Raw genomic sequence first — 18,325 nt, 5'->3', positions numbered from 1 at the left:
AAGCTCTGGCAAAGCTCTCTGGTTTTTTGCTCAATCTCGATCCTTCATCTGGCTCATCGTCATTTCTGGTTCTTGGACTTGAACCAGTGGCCTGCCGATTTTGGGATTGTTGTCTTCACACCCTATGAACCAACAGCTTGCTGTCTTACCTGCTGATCTTGGATTTGTCAGCCTCTGAAGCCAGCAGCCTGCTGTATTGCCTGCCTGTCATCAGCCCCTACAGCTACGTGAGTTAGGAGAAGCCTCCAGCTTGACATCTGACCCATGGACTTGGGACTTGCCAGCCTCTACAACTGCGTGAGCCATTTCCTTAGGATAAATTTCTCTCTCTACATACTTATAAGCTTCACTGGTTTTACTTTTCTAGAGAACCCAGCCTAAGACATTTCATACCAAAAGTAGTTCTAGAGAAAGAAAATTCTAAGGATGAGAGTTTTCTAAATTGGTTCTCAAGTTTGATTAGTTGTAAAGACACTGATGACTCTGCTTCCCTGAGTAAAAAGAGTACTGCTAATCCATGGCGTGAGGTGGCAATCATAATACACAAAATAGCACCACTAATAGATCAAGTATGGTGAGAAGTGAGGCTCTGGATGATCACGTGTTTGATATTTTTCTTCAGTTTTCTCAGAATGAGAAGTAAAAGGAATCTGGTTGGTTAGTCCTACTTATGCTAGACAAAGTGGTGAAAGAAGAGATGAGCTCAGGGCTTTGTAGTCACTGCTCAAGCAGTGCATAAAAGACCTCAGTGTTTCCACTGGTGCCATAGGAAACTTATTTCTTGTAGTAACAGAGCTGATATTGCTGAAAACCAAACCCAGAGTTTTATTGTAAGAGTGGCTTAATTATTACAATGCCAATTGAATTCCCAACTTCATATAGCTGGGAACTGAAGTTAACTGAAGTTTAACTGAAGTTAAAGTGAGGGCATTGATTAGGAAGAAATGGAATCCTGAAACTTGGCATGGGAACATATGGGCAGATAATCAGGACGCTGGGGACACTGAGCCCCTAAAATTCCATTGAATCACTCCTGCCAGCAGAATCTGGTAGCAGAATCTCTTACCGCCATCTGATGAGATTAACTCAGCTGTGCCTGCTGAGTCATTGTCTGAGATATCCACTGAGGTGGCTCCTGAGACGGATGCCTTACAAGACATTGATGAATGTTCCCAAGAATCATCCCTACTACCCATTGTTGCTTCTAGACCTATAACTAGACTTAAGTCCCAGTGAGCCCCAAAAGGTGAAGTATGAAGTCCCAAAGTGTGACCCAGGAAGATATACACTACAAACCAAAAGAACTGCTTGATTTTTATAATATGCACGAGTTGAAACCTGGAGAATTTGTATGGAAATGGCTATTAACTGTGTAAGATAATGGTGCAAGGTGAATAACATTGGATTGATCTGAGTTTATCAGTTTGAGCTCACTAAGCACAGATTCTTCATTCAGTGCTTCAGTTCAGGAGTTTAGGAAAGGATCTAATAGTTTATTTGGTTGATATACTGAAGCATGGATTATACAGTGGCCTGCACTAAGTCAAGGTGAAGTACCAGACCTGCCTTGGTATACTGTAGAAGAAGGTATTCAAAGGCTTAGGGAAATTGGCATGATAGAGTGTATTTATCAGATTAGACTCATAGACCCATGCACGGAGTGCCCAGAGGATGGACCTTTTACTGTCTTTGATGAGAAAAAAATTTGTGAAGGGTCCCCCAGCATCTGTGAATAATGCTGTGGTTGCTATTTTATGTAAGCTGTACTTAACAGTTGGAACTGCCCTAATAGAATTAAGGCACCTAACTACAGTGAAGCTGGACCCCCTGGTGGTAGGGGCCAAGTGGCAGCACTTAATTGACGAAGACAAGGTGGGTGTGGTTACTGTAATGGGCAGCAGAGTCAAAGCAGTAATCAGAATAGTCTGACTCCTATGGACTTATGGTATGGTGTCCCTAGTTGTAAAATGGATGGGAAATCTAAATATTTACTTGGTTTATACAAGTGAAAGAACTCTAAGTCAAGTGAACAGCAGTCTAACTTGAATCACGAGACTATAGAGTCTTGGCCCCTCAATTAATTCCTAGTCTTGAGCCAGTTTACAGACCCACAACCCCTTGAATGAAGGAGAGGCTAGGTCCCCTTGAGGAAGGACCCCATTACACTGGCAAAAATTTATACTGTCAATCTTTCTCCCAGCCTTCCCCAAAGGGATCTACAGCCTTTTATGAGAGTGACAATTCATTGGAGAAAAGCAGATAATCAGACTATTCAGGGATTACCAGTAAAGTGACACTAATTCCAGGAGACACCAAACATCACCGTGGCCCACAAGTTGGAATGGGGGTGTATGGAGGTCAAGTTATTGATGGAGTCTTAACTCAGGTCTGTCTCATAGTGGGTCAGGTAGGTCCCCAAACTCATTCTGTAGTGATTCTTCCAATTCCAGAATGCATAATTGGAACAGACATACCAGCAACTTGCAGAATCCTCATGTTGGATCCCTGACATGTGGAGTAAGGGCTATTATGGTAGGAAAAACCAAATGGAAGCCATTAGCACTGTCCCTACATTAGAAAATAGTAAACCAAAAGCAGTGTCCCATTCTTAGAGTTTTTGCAGTGATTAGTGCCACCATCGAGGACTTGAAAGATACAGTCATGATTCCCACCACATCCCCATTTAAATCTGCATCTGGTTGTTCACTTTGCTTGGAAGGAGAAATAGCCAGATGTATGATTGTATACTGATTCATGGGCTGTGGCCAACTATTTGGCTGGATGATCAGGGACTTGAACATGGTTGGAAAACTGGTGACAGGTATGGGGAAGAGGTATATGGATAGACCTCTCTGAATGGGCCAAAGAGGATATTTGTGTCTCATGTGACTGCACACCAAAGGGTGACCTTGGCAGAGGAGGATTTTAACAATCTAGTGGATAGGATGACACATTCCTTGGAAACTAGTTAATATCCTTTTTTCCTAGCTACTCTTGTCATTGCCCAATGGGCTTATGGACAAAGTGGCCATGGTGGTGGGGATGGAAGTTATGCATGGGCTCAGCAGTATGGAGTTCCACTCACCAAGGCTGACATGGCTATAGTCACTGCTAATTGCCCTAACAGCCTGCAGCACAGACCAACACTGAGGCTGTGACATAGAACTATTCTTCAGGGGGATCAGCCGGCAACTGGTGGTAGGTTGATTACATTGGACCACTTCCATTATGAAAAGGGCACCGTTTTGTTCTTAGTGAAATAGGCACTGGATATGGATTTGCCTTTGCCTGCACACAATGCTTCTGCCAGAACTACCATCCATTAACTTACAGACTGCATTACAGTATTCCACACATCACCTTGGATCAATGGACTCATTTCATAGCAAACAAGTTGTGGCAGTGGGCCCATACTCTTGGAATTCACTGGTCTTACCATATTCCTCATTTTCCTGAAGCAACTGGTTGGATAGAATGATGGAATGGCCTTCTAAAGAAACAGTTATGCTACCAGCTAGTTGGCAGTACCATGCAGGGTTGAGGCAGTATTCTCCAGGAGGCTGTGTATGCTCTAGACCAGCATCCATTATATAGAATTGCTTCTCTAATAGCCAGGATTTATAGGTCCAGGATCTAGGGAATGGAAATGGGAATGGCACCACTCACTATTATCCCTATGACCCACTCACAAAATGTTTATTTCCTGTCCCTGCAACCATATGCTCTGGATTTAGAGGTCTTAGTTCCAAAGGGAGGAATACTACCCCCTGAAGTCACAATACTGATTCCATTGAACTGAAAATTATGAATGCCGCCCAGCCACTTTGGGCTCTTTATGCCTCTGGATCAACAGGGAAAGAAGGGAGTTACTTTATTGTCTGCTGTGATTGATTTTGATTACCAAGGGGAAATTGGATTGATATTACATAATGGAAGTAAAGAAGAGTATGTCTGGAGTACAGGAGATTTCTTAGGACGCCTCTTAATTCTACCATGCCCTGTGATTAAAGTCAATGGAAAACTATAGCACCCCAATTCTGATATGATTACTAATGGCTCAGATCCTTCAGAAATGAAGGTTTGGGTCACCCCACCAGGCAAAGAACCACAAATAGCTGAGGTGCCTACTAAGGACAAAGGTAATACAGAATGGATGGTGAAAGAAAGTAGTTCTAAATACCAACTACAACCATGTGACCAGTTGCAGAAATGAGGATGTAATTGTTAAGAGTATTTCTTCCTTGTATGCATGCATCAGATACTTTTGTTTTCTTCAGTTGTAAAGTATAAATTATAAGGACTAGTCACCTGATAAATATTTGTGGAACAATTAAGTGGTAGGTTGATGTCACTGGCAGAAAGAAAACTTGATGGAGGGAAAGCTAAATTTCAGGGAAAATGAGAATTTTAATTTTGAACATCAAAGGGAAAATAAAAATATTAGTATTTCAGATGGAGGTGTCAGACTAGACTTAGTTTTTATAACATTGGAGTAAATAATAAATAAATTAAAAATTAAAAAGGTAAGCATAATAATAAATGTGTTTTAATTTATTTCCAATTGTTTTGCTGAAATTCTTAAAAGTTATACCTTATAATTAAGAAAAAAAATTCAAGAATTGAACCTTGCATGTTATATATAATATTTGTTCTGGCTAGTAACAGATTATAGATGGAATACTGCTTTAGAATCTGAAGTTACAATTTGATGTTTAAAAACCTACACTACCATGAATTACATAGTCTGGTCCTTCTAGCCATGGTCTTTGTGACTCCCACCAGATGACTAGGTGGTACAGTACAAATGTGAGGATTTGTGGCCCACAAAGAGGACTGGATTGCTTGCTAATAATGTGGGTGTGGGACCATGGAAGTGTAAGGTATATGGAACCCTAACATGGGGATTAGTCAGTTTTGCCATCCTCTATGCTTAATATGAGAGGCAGAAAGAGGGGAGAGCTCACTACTATCAAGAAAGAAGAGCCAGGAATAGAGTGTGTCCTTGGGCTTGATATCCTGCACTGAGATAACAGCAGCAGCAGCAGCAGAGGCAGCAGAAAAAGAATCAAGAGACTGGCATGAGACAGAGTGGCGGATCAGCCTACAGAGCAAGAAAGCTGAGTGCTTTTGGGCAGGAGGCTTGCTGATAGAATGGGGTGCCTCTCTGGGTACCTGTTGCAGAGCTGAAATAGCTTTGTAGCACTTGCCTGATCAGGGCAGAGGCAAAGGCCAAAGAGTAGCATTCTTGTGGCAGTGCTGAGAAGAAGCTGTCCTGACTGAAGAACTGAATCCTGACTTGTTTCTGATCCTGAACTATATAACCTGTTACTTCCCTAATAAACCCCATAATCATGAATATTTTCTGAGTTCTGTGTGGCCACTGCAGTGAGTTATCAAATCTGATGAAGAAGTAGAGAGTGCCATTAAAGTCAGTGGAAAACTATAGCACCCCAATTCTGATATGTTTACTAATGGCTCAAGACCCTTCAGAAATGAAGGTTTGGGTCACCCCACCAGGCAAAGAACCACGAATAGCTGAGATGCTACTGAGGACAAAGGTAATACAGAATGGATTGTGAAAGATGGTTAAGGTCAGCATTGTTAAAAGGGTTAGAGGGTAGTGGCAGGTCTGACTTCTGCCTCATAGGTATCATCCTTGGGCTATTGATGTTCTTGATCCTGTTCCCCCCTTATGAAGTTAGGGAAGGTCGGACAGTACCTCTGCCATATCCCTTTTGGCAAAACACTGAGAAAGATCTTAGAGTAAGATCTGAGTGTACTTGTAGAACCAGGCAGGGAGAAAAGTGATACACACACTCAAAATATTTTCATGTGAGCCATCAGCTAAGCAATAGATTAAAATTACTTCATTTGGTAGTATAAGAACAAACCTACATTTTAGGCAAATGATCATTGGTATTGATATTGGTGGAAAATAATTTATTGATGATGCTCTGCCTTCTTTCTTCAACACTGTAAACATGTTCTTTTTGTGGTTTATTTAGTACCATATATTTTTGCATTTTCTTACCTTTTTGTTAGTGATTTTGCTGACTAAAATAGATTCCAAGTGTAGTGTTGAAGTGCTGCTTCCTGCTCCTAAGCTCAAGAAGGCTGTGATGTGCCTTACACAGAAAATTTGTTTGATAAGCTTCATTCAGGCATGAGTTACAGTGCTAATGGCCATGATTACAGTGGTAGTAAATTAACAGTGTGGTACATCGAGAAAAGGAAGAAGAAATTTGCTGATTTGTACATGAGGTTGCTCTAGAGAGTACTAAAGTAACATCTGTAGTGTGTGGTGATGCTACTGAAGAGACAGAAAAGTGGCTAAATTTGTGGAATCATGAGATGATGACTGATTTAAAAAAGAAAAAAAAAAAAAAAAAACCCAATATACAGCATGGTTGTGAGAATAAAAGCCAAAGAAGTTTACAGTCAAGTTATTCAGGGTTAGGAAAATGTTAAACTCTTACTTGCTAATGTTTTATTACAAAGAGATTCTGCATATAATTAATTATTTCTAATCTATTAAAGAAAGTATCTTTACAATATATTAAAAAAAGGTAAAAAAGCTTACGGATTGATCAGTTGATGAAAACATAACCAGAAACTCACAGGAACCTAACCCTCTATTTCACCTAGATGCAGCAGCTCATTATTCACTAATTCCATGTTCATGGTAATTTTCTAGAACACAACTACTATAAGGAATAACAACTACTATAAGGAATATATAACTTTCATCTTTCACGACTGCAAAAACGACAAGGAGGCCACATGTTCTGACCTCCTCTAACCCTACAAGGGGAAGGCAGGATTACCAGCAGTAACCCAAGGCCTATTACTGCAAGGCCAGACATGCTGCCTCCCTCCAGCCCTTTCACCAACCGTTCCTCCCAAGGCACCCACCACCTCTCTCCTGGGTTCGATAATTCACTGCAGTGGCCACACAGAGCTCACAGATTATTGGGTTTATTAGGGAAGCACCAGGCTACAACTCAAGTCCAGGAAGGACGCTCAGTCTCTCTCCCAGCCCACCGTCCCTCAGCCAAGAGTCTCTCACAGTCTCTTTTCCAGCAGTGCTGGTCCCTCGGTGTCTCACTCAGTGATGCGTGTCTCTTGCGGCTCTTTCCCAGTAGCACGTGTCTCTTTCAGGGGTGCGTGTCTCTTTTGGCAGCATGTCTTCCTTCACCAGCAGTCAGAGAGAGTTCTGCCTCCAGGAGGCCTCCTTTTGAGCCCGGAAGGGTGGTCAAAACTAGCCAATCACAGTATCAGAACTCTAAGCATGTGTGGGGAGCTCTGGTAGCATAGTGGCTAAGACACTTGCCTGCTAACCAGACGGCTGGCGGTTCAAACCCACCAGCCACTCCTCGGAAGGAAGGTTGGGCAATCCTACTTCCATAGTGATACTGCCTCAGAAACCCAAGGAGGGGTCGCTATGAGTCAGGTTTGACTCGACGGCACATAACAACAACAACAACAAGCATGTGTGAGAGAGTGGGAACCTCCCAGAACATTGTATTGTGCCACGCCCAACAGAAATAACCCAGGTGGGATAGTTCCTCAGTTGCTCATAGAAAATCCCACCTTGGAGTTTACAAAGACTTATGGGTAGAAAAGCCACACTAAGTAATTTACTACACTGCAACGACGCATATCACAATCCACTTCTTTCACCAGCACTTCAAAGACTACTTGGATTTATTTGACTAAGGATGTGACCCAGATTTTATTCAGAGAAATCTGAGCTTCTGGTGATTGGTCTTGTCTTGCTTATATAAGGCTGTAATAATTTTGTGTTAAATTTTTACCTTCCAAAGGCAATGGGACTGTACTCGCAAATGTATATAGGTTTGACAGAGGCTATCTCTACCTATGTATTTGTATATGCTGAAAATGTATCCATGATTATAGTAGAGCGTACAAGGGACAATGTTCTGGAAATAATTATAACCAAATGCCTTGAAATGGAGGCTCAGAACCATAGTCTTGGGGCACACTAAGGTCAATTGATGTAAGATAATCCACTAAGACAGAGTACTGCATCCTACTTGGTGAGTAGTGACTGGAGTCTTAAAAGGTTGTGAACAGCCCTAGTGGTGCAGTGATTAAACATTTGGCTGCTAACTGAAAGGTCAGTAGTTTGAACCCACCAGCTGCTCCATGGGAGAAAAATGTGGCAGTTTGCTTCCCTAAAGATTTATAGCCTTAGAAATCTTGGGGCAGTTCTACTGTGTCCTATAGTGTTGCTGTGAGCCAGAATCAATTCAGTGACAATGAGTTTGATTGCTTTTGGTTATATTGTTTTTAGAAGCCCTGGTGGTACAGTGGTTAAGTGTTCAGTTGCTAACTGAAAGGTTGGCAGTTTGAATTCACCCAGTGATCCTGCAGGAGAGAGACCTTACAATCTGCTCCTATACTCTAGAAAACCCTATGGCAGTCTCCTCTGTCACAAGGTGTCACTGTGACTCAGTATCAATTCAACAGCAACTAACAATAACAACAAATATTTTATTTATCCTTTGGCAGCGTGCCATTTTATCCATGAACTCATTGATAAGTATCAAGCTAACAACTTATTTACTCCAATGATTTAGATGGATTATTGGCTGTAGGTAATGTGAGATGATCACCGTATGGATTGCCTGTCATTTATACAGTTTCTTAAGGTAATAGACACACACTAAATTTTGTGTCTTTTGTGGAATGGAGTTGCATCTAATACAACAGTGCTCTATTTTTGTACAACTGTAAATAATGAGTAAAGTATAACCTGCAGGGAAATTTAACTAATTTGATATTTTTTTTCTTACACTTAGAGCAAGAAATTTATGAAAAGAGCTGTAGCCCCAGCACTTATGGATACAAACAATCTTAACAGCTGTAATGCTTTACATTTTCTAGGAAGGTATAAAATGGTAGTAAACCTTGCCTCATTTCAGGTGGAAGAGAAAGAATCACTATCAGCCTAAACCTGATGGAGATTCCTATGAGGTGGAGGTCAGGCATGCCTGCACTCTCCCACCTTTTTACTAATCCTGACACCAGTCATTTCTCTCACAGCACTCTATTTTTCTTCTAGGTGTAATAATCTGTTGCATTGGCCACACAGAATTCACAAACCATACTTGTAGTTAAGTGGTTTGTTAAGGAAGAAAAAAGATACAACTCAGGATCAGTATCAGGAAGCACGTGGGCAAAGTTGGAAGGCTCCCTCCCTTCTTCAGTGCAGGACAGCTCTTTCAGCTCCTTTTCTTGCTGGGCAAGCCAGCCAGCCCTTCTCTCTGCCACCCCTTCTCTCATGCATGCCCCCTGAGGACAAGCCACTCTGCCTGTGGTCTCCTTACTGTCAGCCTCTCCACTGCTTAACTGACTCAGCTCATAGCCAGTGTAGCAGCTTTGGTCAGCTCTTTTAGCTGCATTCCTAGCACAGGTTCCTGTCATCACCACCAGCTCTGCTGTAGCGTCCCTTCTGGGCCTGTTGCTGCCAGCTCCGCCATAGGGCCCTTTCCAGACCTCTTGCTATCTTCATTGTTACAGCCTTTCACTTGTGTTACAGCTCTTTTAGGAGATTCCTTGCATCCTCTCTCTCTGCTGCTTCTCTGTTCTTGCCTGGCCTTTTTTTCTTTCTGCTGCTTTTTTCATTCTGTCTGCAAACCTCTGTGGAGTTGGCTGCATATATAAGCAAGCTAGTGGTCATTTTCAGGGCACGGTCCTCATACCAGGGCACAAACCGGCCAGTCCCCTCATGGTAGGCTACAGTCACTTCATTTGCTTAGTAGGCTATAGTTACTTTTTTTTTTTTTTTTTTTAATGTAAGTGTATTGACTAATCCCCACAAGGTGGGTATAATAGACCAATAGCAGGGCACGCTACAGCCAGGGCCAGGCAAAAAGTATCATATCATACTGTCACGTTGTTTACAGCTTATCCAAGAAATGTCAGTCAACATGGACAAAAGTAACAAAACATCTTGGATGGCAAACTAGAGCAAAGGCATCTCCTTAGGGCTTAGAGGGAAAAAAAAATCAAACTTTTTCCACAGAACTAAAAGGCCAGATAAAGGAACTCATCTCAACACAGAAAAAACTCATTGCCATCAAATTGGTTCTGACTTATAGCAACCCTATGTTGTTGTTGTTGTTGTTATGTGCCATCGAGTCAGACCGACTCATAGCAACCTCTCCTTGGGTTTCTGAGGCAGTATCACTACGGAAGTATATTGCCCTACCTTTCTTCCGAGCAGTGGCTCATAGGAGAGGGTAGAACTGGCCCCATAGGGTCTCCAAGGCTGTAAATCTTTATGGAAGCAGATTGCCACATCTTTGTCAAACTATGGAACAGCTGATGGATTCAAACTGCTGATCTTTCTATTAGCAGCCAAGAGCTTAACCACTGTATCACCAGGGCTGCTTCTCACTACAGAAGGAGACTTTAAATTACATTAAAATGGAAATAATAAATTAAAACTGTCATCTTCTATAAAGAAAAGGCGATGACTTTTTTATTTATCGGAGAAAGTTCAAAATTGTTTGCATTAAGCATATTTAGAGGAACTCTGGTAGCATAGTGCCTAAGGCACTTGACTGCTAACCAGAAGGCTGGTGGTTGAAACCCACCAGCCACTCCTCGGAAGGAAGATGGGCAATCTATTCCTGTAGTGATACTGCCTCAGCAATACAAGAAGGGCTCGCTATGAGTTGGGTCCGACTCAACGGCAGGTAATAACAACAAGCATATTTAGAAACAAATAAACCTACATGTATTTTCCATGCATGCTTAATGATACTTAATATTTTTCTCTTAAATTTATAACATTTTAATGCTTTAGGGTACTTAAACTCAAAAATTAAATCATATTGTAATTGGAAAGTACATTAAAATGGAGAATGGCAATTGTTGAAATACTATTTTAGTCATTTATAAAATGGAAGATAAGAAGAGTTAAGAAAATAAGTCACATTTTTAGAGAAAGATTTTCCTTTCTTGGAAAAAAAAATCCTTTTAAAAAGTAAGTATTTTGTTTCAGTGTCTTGTTTTTGGGTTAATGTTTTAGGCCTTGCTTATCCAAGAGTCAAGATGGAAGTTACCACACCTTCTACAATTGCCTGAGAATTATAACACCATTTTTCAGTACTACCACAGAAAAACCTGCAGTGTCTGCACCAAGGTTCCTAAAGATCCTGCTGTGTGCCTTGTTTGTGGTACTTTTGTATGCCTGAAAGGACTTTGCTGCAAGCAACAAAGTTACTGTGAATGTGTATTGGTAAGCAATGTAAATGATACAAAGTTTATGAAAATCAGATTAATTATGACATGGAAATATATATGGTTAAGCTAGCTCTTCACATTTAACTACTCTTTGAATGAAATATACATTACACATAATGATGTTTGGTTTATATTCTGTTTAATCTAGTAGAAGGATAAAAATAATCAGAGGCTTTACTTAAAATAAGTACAACCTTTCTTAAGTACAGTTCCAATTCCTTTCCTTATTTTCACTATGCTTTAAGGCTAGCCCATGAGGGACAGCTCTAGGAGCAATGTGAACAATCTCAGGTACAGAGTGGAGCCCTACCTTGGGGAAGTGTTGCCCCCTTTTATAGGGGCCTCTCTCTGGTACACATGGGGTTTTGCATGAGTTGCAGTTTCCAGGAAGTGGGGTTTTTTTGTTGTTTTTTTTCTGACAAGGTGGGGGTGGGGGTGGGGTCTGCAAGTAGAATTCATCTTTGAGGTTTCAGGGTGTCTTAGCCAAATTTAGAGTAACCAGTTAGGTCCTTTAGTATGCATTTAACAACAGTCAGTATGCCATTGGAAATGCTACCGTCTGGCTGTTAATTGCTTTCCTGGATAATTCTTAGCCAAATTATTAATGTATTAATAAAGTATTAAGACTGGGATTATAATTTTAATATAGGTGAAATCTTATTAAAATATTAAAAAAGTATATATTATTTAGAAAATATTTAAGGCATTTTAAATTTTGTTTTAAAGCCAATTTGATTATGAAATTCATTGATGTGTTTTTAATTTTTTAGCATTCTCAGAACTGTGGTGCTGGAACAGGGATTTTCCTTTTGATCAATGCATCAGTGATTATAATCATTCGAGGCCACCGCTTCTGCCTCTGGGGTTCTGTGTATTTGGATGCGCATGGAGAGGAAGACCGGGATCTTAGGTCAGATATGCATGGATATATCTGAGTATTTTATTGAAATTTGATCAGTAAAGAACAATGTACCATTCCTGGCTTTGTAATTACTATTTTATATATCATTAATTTAGAGCTATTTGTAATTTTTGAGATTTATATCCTATTCTATATTAAGGAAATATAAAACAAACCAAATTGCTATGTGAGATTTTTATCACCAGGAATCTATTTAAAAAGAAATATATGTTAATTCTACACTGTATTGTGTTATTTTTAATACTTTCTTTTTTCTTCTTTTTTTTCTAGGCGAGGCAAGCCTCTCTATATTTGTAAGGAAAGATACAAAGTTCTTGAACAACAGTGGATTTCTCATACCTTTGATCACATCAATAAAAGATGGGGTCCACATTATAATGGGCTGTGACTCACCACCTCAGCATTGCATCATATCATTTTCATTAAGAATTTACTTTTATCAACAATAAGCTTTAACTTAATTTGGACGATTAATGTTTTTGCTGTGGGAAGAAAGAAAACATACATTCTGAAGCTTTTCCAAAAGTAGGTACTTGGTAACCACATTAATGGTATGATAATTAAAAAAAAAAAAGTCTTTGGAAAACGTAACAAGAAAAAGTTTAATCATTCTTTAGTGGTCATTTTTTTTTTTTAGTCCACAATTAATAAGAAGCACAATTTGTTCACAAGGTCATACAGAAATAATTCTCCCAACAATGCATATCAGCTATTCATTGATACTTAGAGTGAGTGTGATTTATTTGACATTTTACTGCTTCTTTTGTGTGTTTAATTTGCATCTGCTAAACATATTGCATCTTTTTCCTCTGCCATTGTTGTGTTGATTTGAGATTTTTGCTGTATGTAATTAGACAAAATGTAAAACATGATTTATGTGAAATATTGTATAGTAAAAGTTGGTCTAATAGTAGAACTTTGAAATTTTTTCTTATTGTGAGAAATCTGTTAAAAGTTTAAGGCTTTGCTGAAAACTTAATTCATTCTCAGGAATTTCATAAATATTTTCCCCAAGTAAATAATTGAAATAGTTGTAAAATAGTAGATAGCTGCTGTTAATATAATACAGTTCATTTTGGGGGATATATATGTGGTTGGGGGTGTCCTTAAAATTCATAATTTTCCATTTCATTTGGATGAATTACCAGCAGTAGCAACAAATAGATTTCACTATAAAATCAAAAGTTTTAAGAGCATACACAGCAGATTTTGATTCTGTGCATGCCCATCTTTTATTACCAACTAGATTTTTGTTTAAATGATTAGATTGGAAATATGCAGACTTCCCCACAAATGAAACATAATTTTGAAATTTTCTGTCAGCTCAAGAGGTTCAACTATATTGTATTTGTGCAGTGTAATCAATGTTATTTCTGCTTGGTTTCCTACAATGGAAAAAAGGCTCAGTGGCAGTGACCCTCATGAACGAGCTGTGCATTTGCATTCTTTTTAGAAACTGCTGTGAGAAACAATTTATGTGTGTAGGGTTTTAAAATCAGTAAGAATGAGAATGATTGAGTAAAACCTACTCTATAAGGAGGGAAGGACAATTACAGCATGTTATATATTGCCACCAAGATTTTCCCCCCAAGTAATTCAATGATTATATCATGTATAGTGCTATTGAGCAATTCCTTGAATTTTGGACTTTCATGGCTTGTTATATAAAATTACATTTTTATGTATAAAAATAAGGTAAAAGACATCTAATGATAAAATAAAGTTAGATCCATGTTATAAAAAATTATTGAATGACATGACATTACTGATATGAAAATGGACATTACGTGATGGCCTGGCATTAAAACAGGGAAAGCAGAGCAGTACATTTTCAAATGTGTTCAAAAGTTAAAAATCTACCTGTAGCTCTACAATAAAATACATGCAAATAGCTTGATATTTTTATATACATTTCCAAAATATTAAAATAACTTTCTGTAGGACTTCAGTAATTCTGTTTGACTAAATAGCGGTCCTTTTCAACACATTGCTACTTTTTTAAATACTGTATCATAAGTTCAGGCTGTCATTTTTTGCATTGGTCATTATGAATACCAGACCATTTTGTAAGTGTGATTGAAAAGCAAAATGCTAATTTACATCTCTAGTAAATTCTGTTACAGGATTCATGAACTTGATTAATTCTACAGTTTGAAACTCTGATGCTATATATACATGATATAATGTATTTCAGACTTTGATTACTACATATTTAAAATGGAATGTTTTATGGTTGTGCATATGGATGTGAAGTGAAAATATTAGCCTTAACTTTAAAATTTGGTATTTGATAGTGTTTATTTTGATAATGGTGAATTAGTCACCAGTAAATTTTAAAAAAAAGCACTTGGTTGAAAATTGTACTTGAATACATACATGCATGCTGCTAAACTAGAACTTTAATTTTTTCCCCATAACTTTTATAAGTCCCATTTATAAGCCCACTTTTAAAAAATAACAGGTCCAAGTTAGAGTGATGTGTGTATATTATTCAAAAAATGTACTGGTGTGATACCTTGTATGAATGATCATTTAAATACAGTACATTACTGTAGAAGCTAAATCAATCTTTATAATTAAGGAGAAATTACAAAACTAGGAATAATGAACATTGTAAGATATGTTAATAAAAACCTACTGTCATTTGGTTTGTGAAAGGCCCTTAAATTTTTTAGTGTTCACACGTTTTTGTTTTCAAAGATATTGACAATAATACACATGAGTAAGCATGGCTGAGAAGGTCAAAGCATAGCATAACTAATAGTTGCTTTAATGTGGGAGTAAGTATAAGGGGATTTCTTTGGCTTTTACCTTTTATTTGCAGATCTAGTTACTGTTTCTTCTATCCTTGTCTCATAGCCAGTGCAAGCCCTTTGCTAAGTGTCTTAGTTATCAAGTGCTGCTATAATGGAAATACCACAAGTGGATGGCTTAATAAATGAGAGTTTATTCTCTTACAGTTTAAGAGGCTAGAGGTCCAAATTCAGAGTGCCGGCCATAGTAGCTGGGTGAAAGCCCCATGACCTTGAGCTTCAGCTCTGCCTCTTACTCCAGGTCCACTGGAGCTAGAGTTATCTCCTAACTTGGACAGTTGCTGGATGCTAAGGCTGAGAACCCCAAGGTCAGCAGGTAAAATGTCACAATCCCAAGATCACTAGGCAGCATGACAGGCCACTGGTTCATGTCCAGGAACAATTCAAAGATTGGCAGGCAACATGGGAAGCCACAGAGATGAAGACTCAGCCAAATGCAGGATCCAAAGCTTCACCTTATACTGGAAGTGGCCACACCCTGAAGGTAACTACTTAGCTGCTTACAGCAGACTGTACCATGGAGGTGATTATAATCTCATCATGGGGAATAACTACATCCAGCTGAACAGCCACTTAAAACTATGGCCCAGCCAAGTTCACAGAAAACCTTAATTAGCACACTAAGTATGTATGTTTTGGGTAGTGGGAAGAAGGAAGTGGGTGTGCTGATCTGAGAAACACTGATGTGGTCTCTGCTATTTTCTGAAAGTTTCTCAGCCAGACCTCAGAAATTTAAAGTGATTTATGATGTTTGTTTTGAGTGGTCTGTGGACTTGTTAGAATTGGCAACCCTTACCTCTGCCCCCACATCTTATAGCTCACCAGCCAGTTATCTGTTAAGGATCCATTTGTTCTCAAACCTTTCTTTCTGTTTTATACATTTGGATATTTATTGATTTCTGCAACTTAGAAAAGATTCTGACACAATCAGTGAAGGCTTTGGAGTAACAACAGTATGGGAGGAGATGTGACCCAAGAGTCTGTACCATCTCCAGGATTGTAACTGGCAACTCTCAAATCCTGTTGTTGGCTTGTATTTGAGGTCACTTTTTACACCACCACCACCCCACCCCAGCCCCTCAAAAAAGAAACATGGTTTTAACCACTACCATCAAATCAGTGAGGAGGTACATTCACTGGTGTTTATGAATGGCACTTGATGGTTAGTGCTTTCCACAGAAGGTTTGTAATCGTGTCTCAGTCTCATTCATAGCACACAATCCCATCTTCTGCCTTTATGATCTGGCTAGATGTTATCAAGCATTACTTAGTTCATTGGGGGATGAGCTGGAGTGGACAGAAGGAGTGGTAGTTAAGGTTATGTGTTAACTTGGCTGGGCCTGGTTTTGAGTTGCTAGGCAGATTAGATGATGAGACTGGTAATCAACTCTATGGTGGAATCTGCTGTGAGCAGCTGAGTCGCTGCCTTAAGGATGTAGTTTGCTTCCTGTATAAGGTGAAGGCACAATAGTCACTTTTCTATTTATGACACTTCACCTTTGATAATCAGGAACATCAAGTGTGGAAAAGCTGTTTACCTACCATCCTAGTTGTTCTGATTTTTTACTGCTGCTCTTACAGAAAATACCACAAATAGAATGGCTTTGACAAACAGGGATTTATTCTCTTACTGTTTAGGAGGCAAGAAGTCTTAAGCTGGGTAAAAAGCCCCTTGATCTTGGGCTTCAGCTTTCCATCCTGCTCCCAGCCCACTGCAGCTAGAGGCTTTTGTTGACTCAGACAGCTGCTGGCTGCTGAGGCTGACAAACCCAAGGTCAACAAGTAAACTGAATATGTTTTGTCAAGCAACATGGCAAGCCACTGAGATGAAGACTTGGCCAAATGTAGCATCCAGATGTGCCAAAAAACTCAAGACCTTTCACAAAGCATCTTCTAATATACAGGAAGCAGACCACATCCTTAAGGCAGCTACTCAGCTGCTCACAGTAGATTCCACCATGGAGTTGATTACCAGTATCATCATCTATCTGCCTAGCAACTCAAAACCAGGCCCAGCCAAGTTGACACATAACCTTAACTACCACACTAGTGTACAGTAATCAACTAGCAGTGGAGTGACTGTGACTCCAGCTGATGCAATATAATGAAAAGGCATAGTGGGACCCTATGTGTAGCTGCCTTTTTGTGAGTTAATGTAATATGTGACCATATCAAAGTTATTGAGGCAGAGCTTAAGATCAGGCCAAAAGAAGTAGGGTCAAGAGAACAGATAAAGGACTAAACTTGGTATAAATTGAAAAACAACAAAACAAAGGAAACCTGTGGAGTGACGTGAGAGGACTCATATCTGATTCCCTCTATTTTACTGGTGACAAAGGAGCAGGATTAGAGTGTGAGCAGGCCTAGTACATCTGGGGGCTTACTGGAAATGGTAAAAATTTAGACATATGCTATGAGAGGGAACTTTCTAGAAATAAGTACCACAGAAATCATATTGAGAGCCCATTGGATTTTAGAAGCTATAAAATTTTAGGAGGAGTCAGATGCAGGGATCCAGGTGAGGAGAGGGAACTCAGGCCATGCCCCGTAAGCGTCAAGGCGGGAAGGTGGGAGAAAGAGTATAAAGGCCAGAGGGACCCAGACAGAGTGAGGAGTCAGCCGCAGGAAGCCAGGTAAGGGGAGGTTGGAGAGGTTTCCAACAGGTAAGGGAGACAAAACTTGTCTGTCTGTTTGTCCTGTTGTGGTGACATGTCGCTGTGAGTCTTGAGGCTGTGCCACTGGTGTTTCAAACCCAGGGGGGTGCACATGGTGCACAGGTATCAGCCCGGCTTACAGACTGAGACAGACTAGGAAGAAGGAAGAGGCCATCTACTTCTCAAAGAACTGGCCAGAAAAAAACCTTATGAATAGCAGAGAAACACTGTCTGATACATTACTGTGCAACTTTATGAATAGTCCGGAAGCATTGTCTAATACAGAGGAGGAGGATGAGTCACTTAGGTTAGAAGGCTCTCAAAATAGGACTGGGAAAGAGTTGCATCATCAGAGCAAAACTAGCCTTACTCATCATATAGATAAGGTAAAGCTTTTGAGACCTCCATTTGCTGATGTGGCACCACTCAAATTGAGGAGAAACAGCTGCAAACATCCATTAATAACTGGAACATTGAATGTACGAAGTATGAATTTAGGAAAATTGGACGTTGTCAAAAATGAAATGTAACGCATTAAGATTGATATCCTAGGCATTAGTGAGCTGGAATGAACTGGTTTTGGCCATTTTGAATCAGACAACCATATGATCTACTATGCCAGGAATGACAATTTGAAGAGGAATGGCATGGCATTCATCATC

General features: G+C 39.6%; 1 protein-coding gene across 1 annotated transcript in view; it reads left to right on the top strand.

Moving 5' to 3' along the window:
- Positions 1-12,584, top strand: part of UBR3 (ubiquitin protein ligase E3 component n-recognin 3) — a 347,537-nt gene extending 334,953 nt beyond the window's left edge. Inside the window, exons 38-40 of the mRNA XM_007953244.2 lie at positions 11,060-11,269; positions 12,045-12,184; positions 12,467-12,584. Of these exons, the coding sequence (XP_007951435.2) occupies positions 11,060-11,269; positions 12,045-12,184; positions 12,467-12,584 (468 nt within the window). The remainder of the gene's footprint in view (positions 1-11,059; positions 11,270-12,044; positions 12,185-12,466) is intronic.
- Positions 12,585-18,325: the final 5,741 nt, after the last annotated feature.

The sequence above is a fragment of the Orycteropus afer genome, unplaced genomic scaffold (assembly GCF_000298275.1).
Source record: "Orycteropus afer afer isolate SDZICR_OR568_19922 unplaced genomic scaffold, OryAfe1.0 scaffold00001, whole genome shotgun sequence".
Classification (NCBI taxonomy): domain Eukaryota; kingdom Metazoa; phylum Chordata; class Mammalia; order Tubulidentata; family Orycteropodidae; genus Orycteropus; species Orycteropus afer.
The sequence above is the reverse complement of the archived record's forward strand: the minus strand, read 5'-3'. Positions and strand labels throughout refer to the sequence as shown.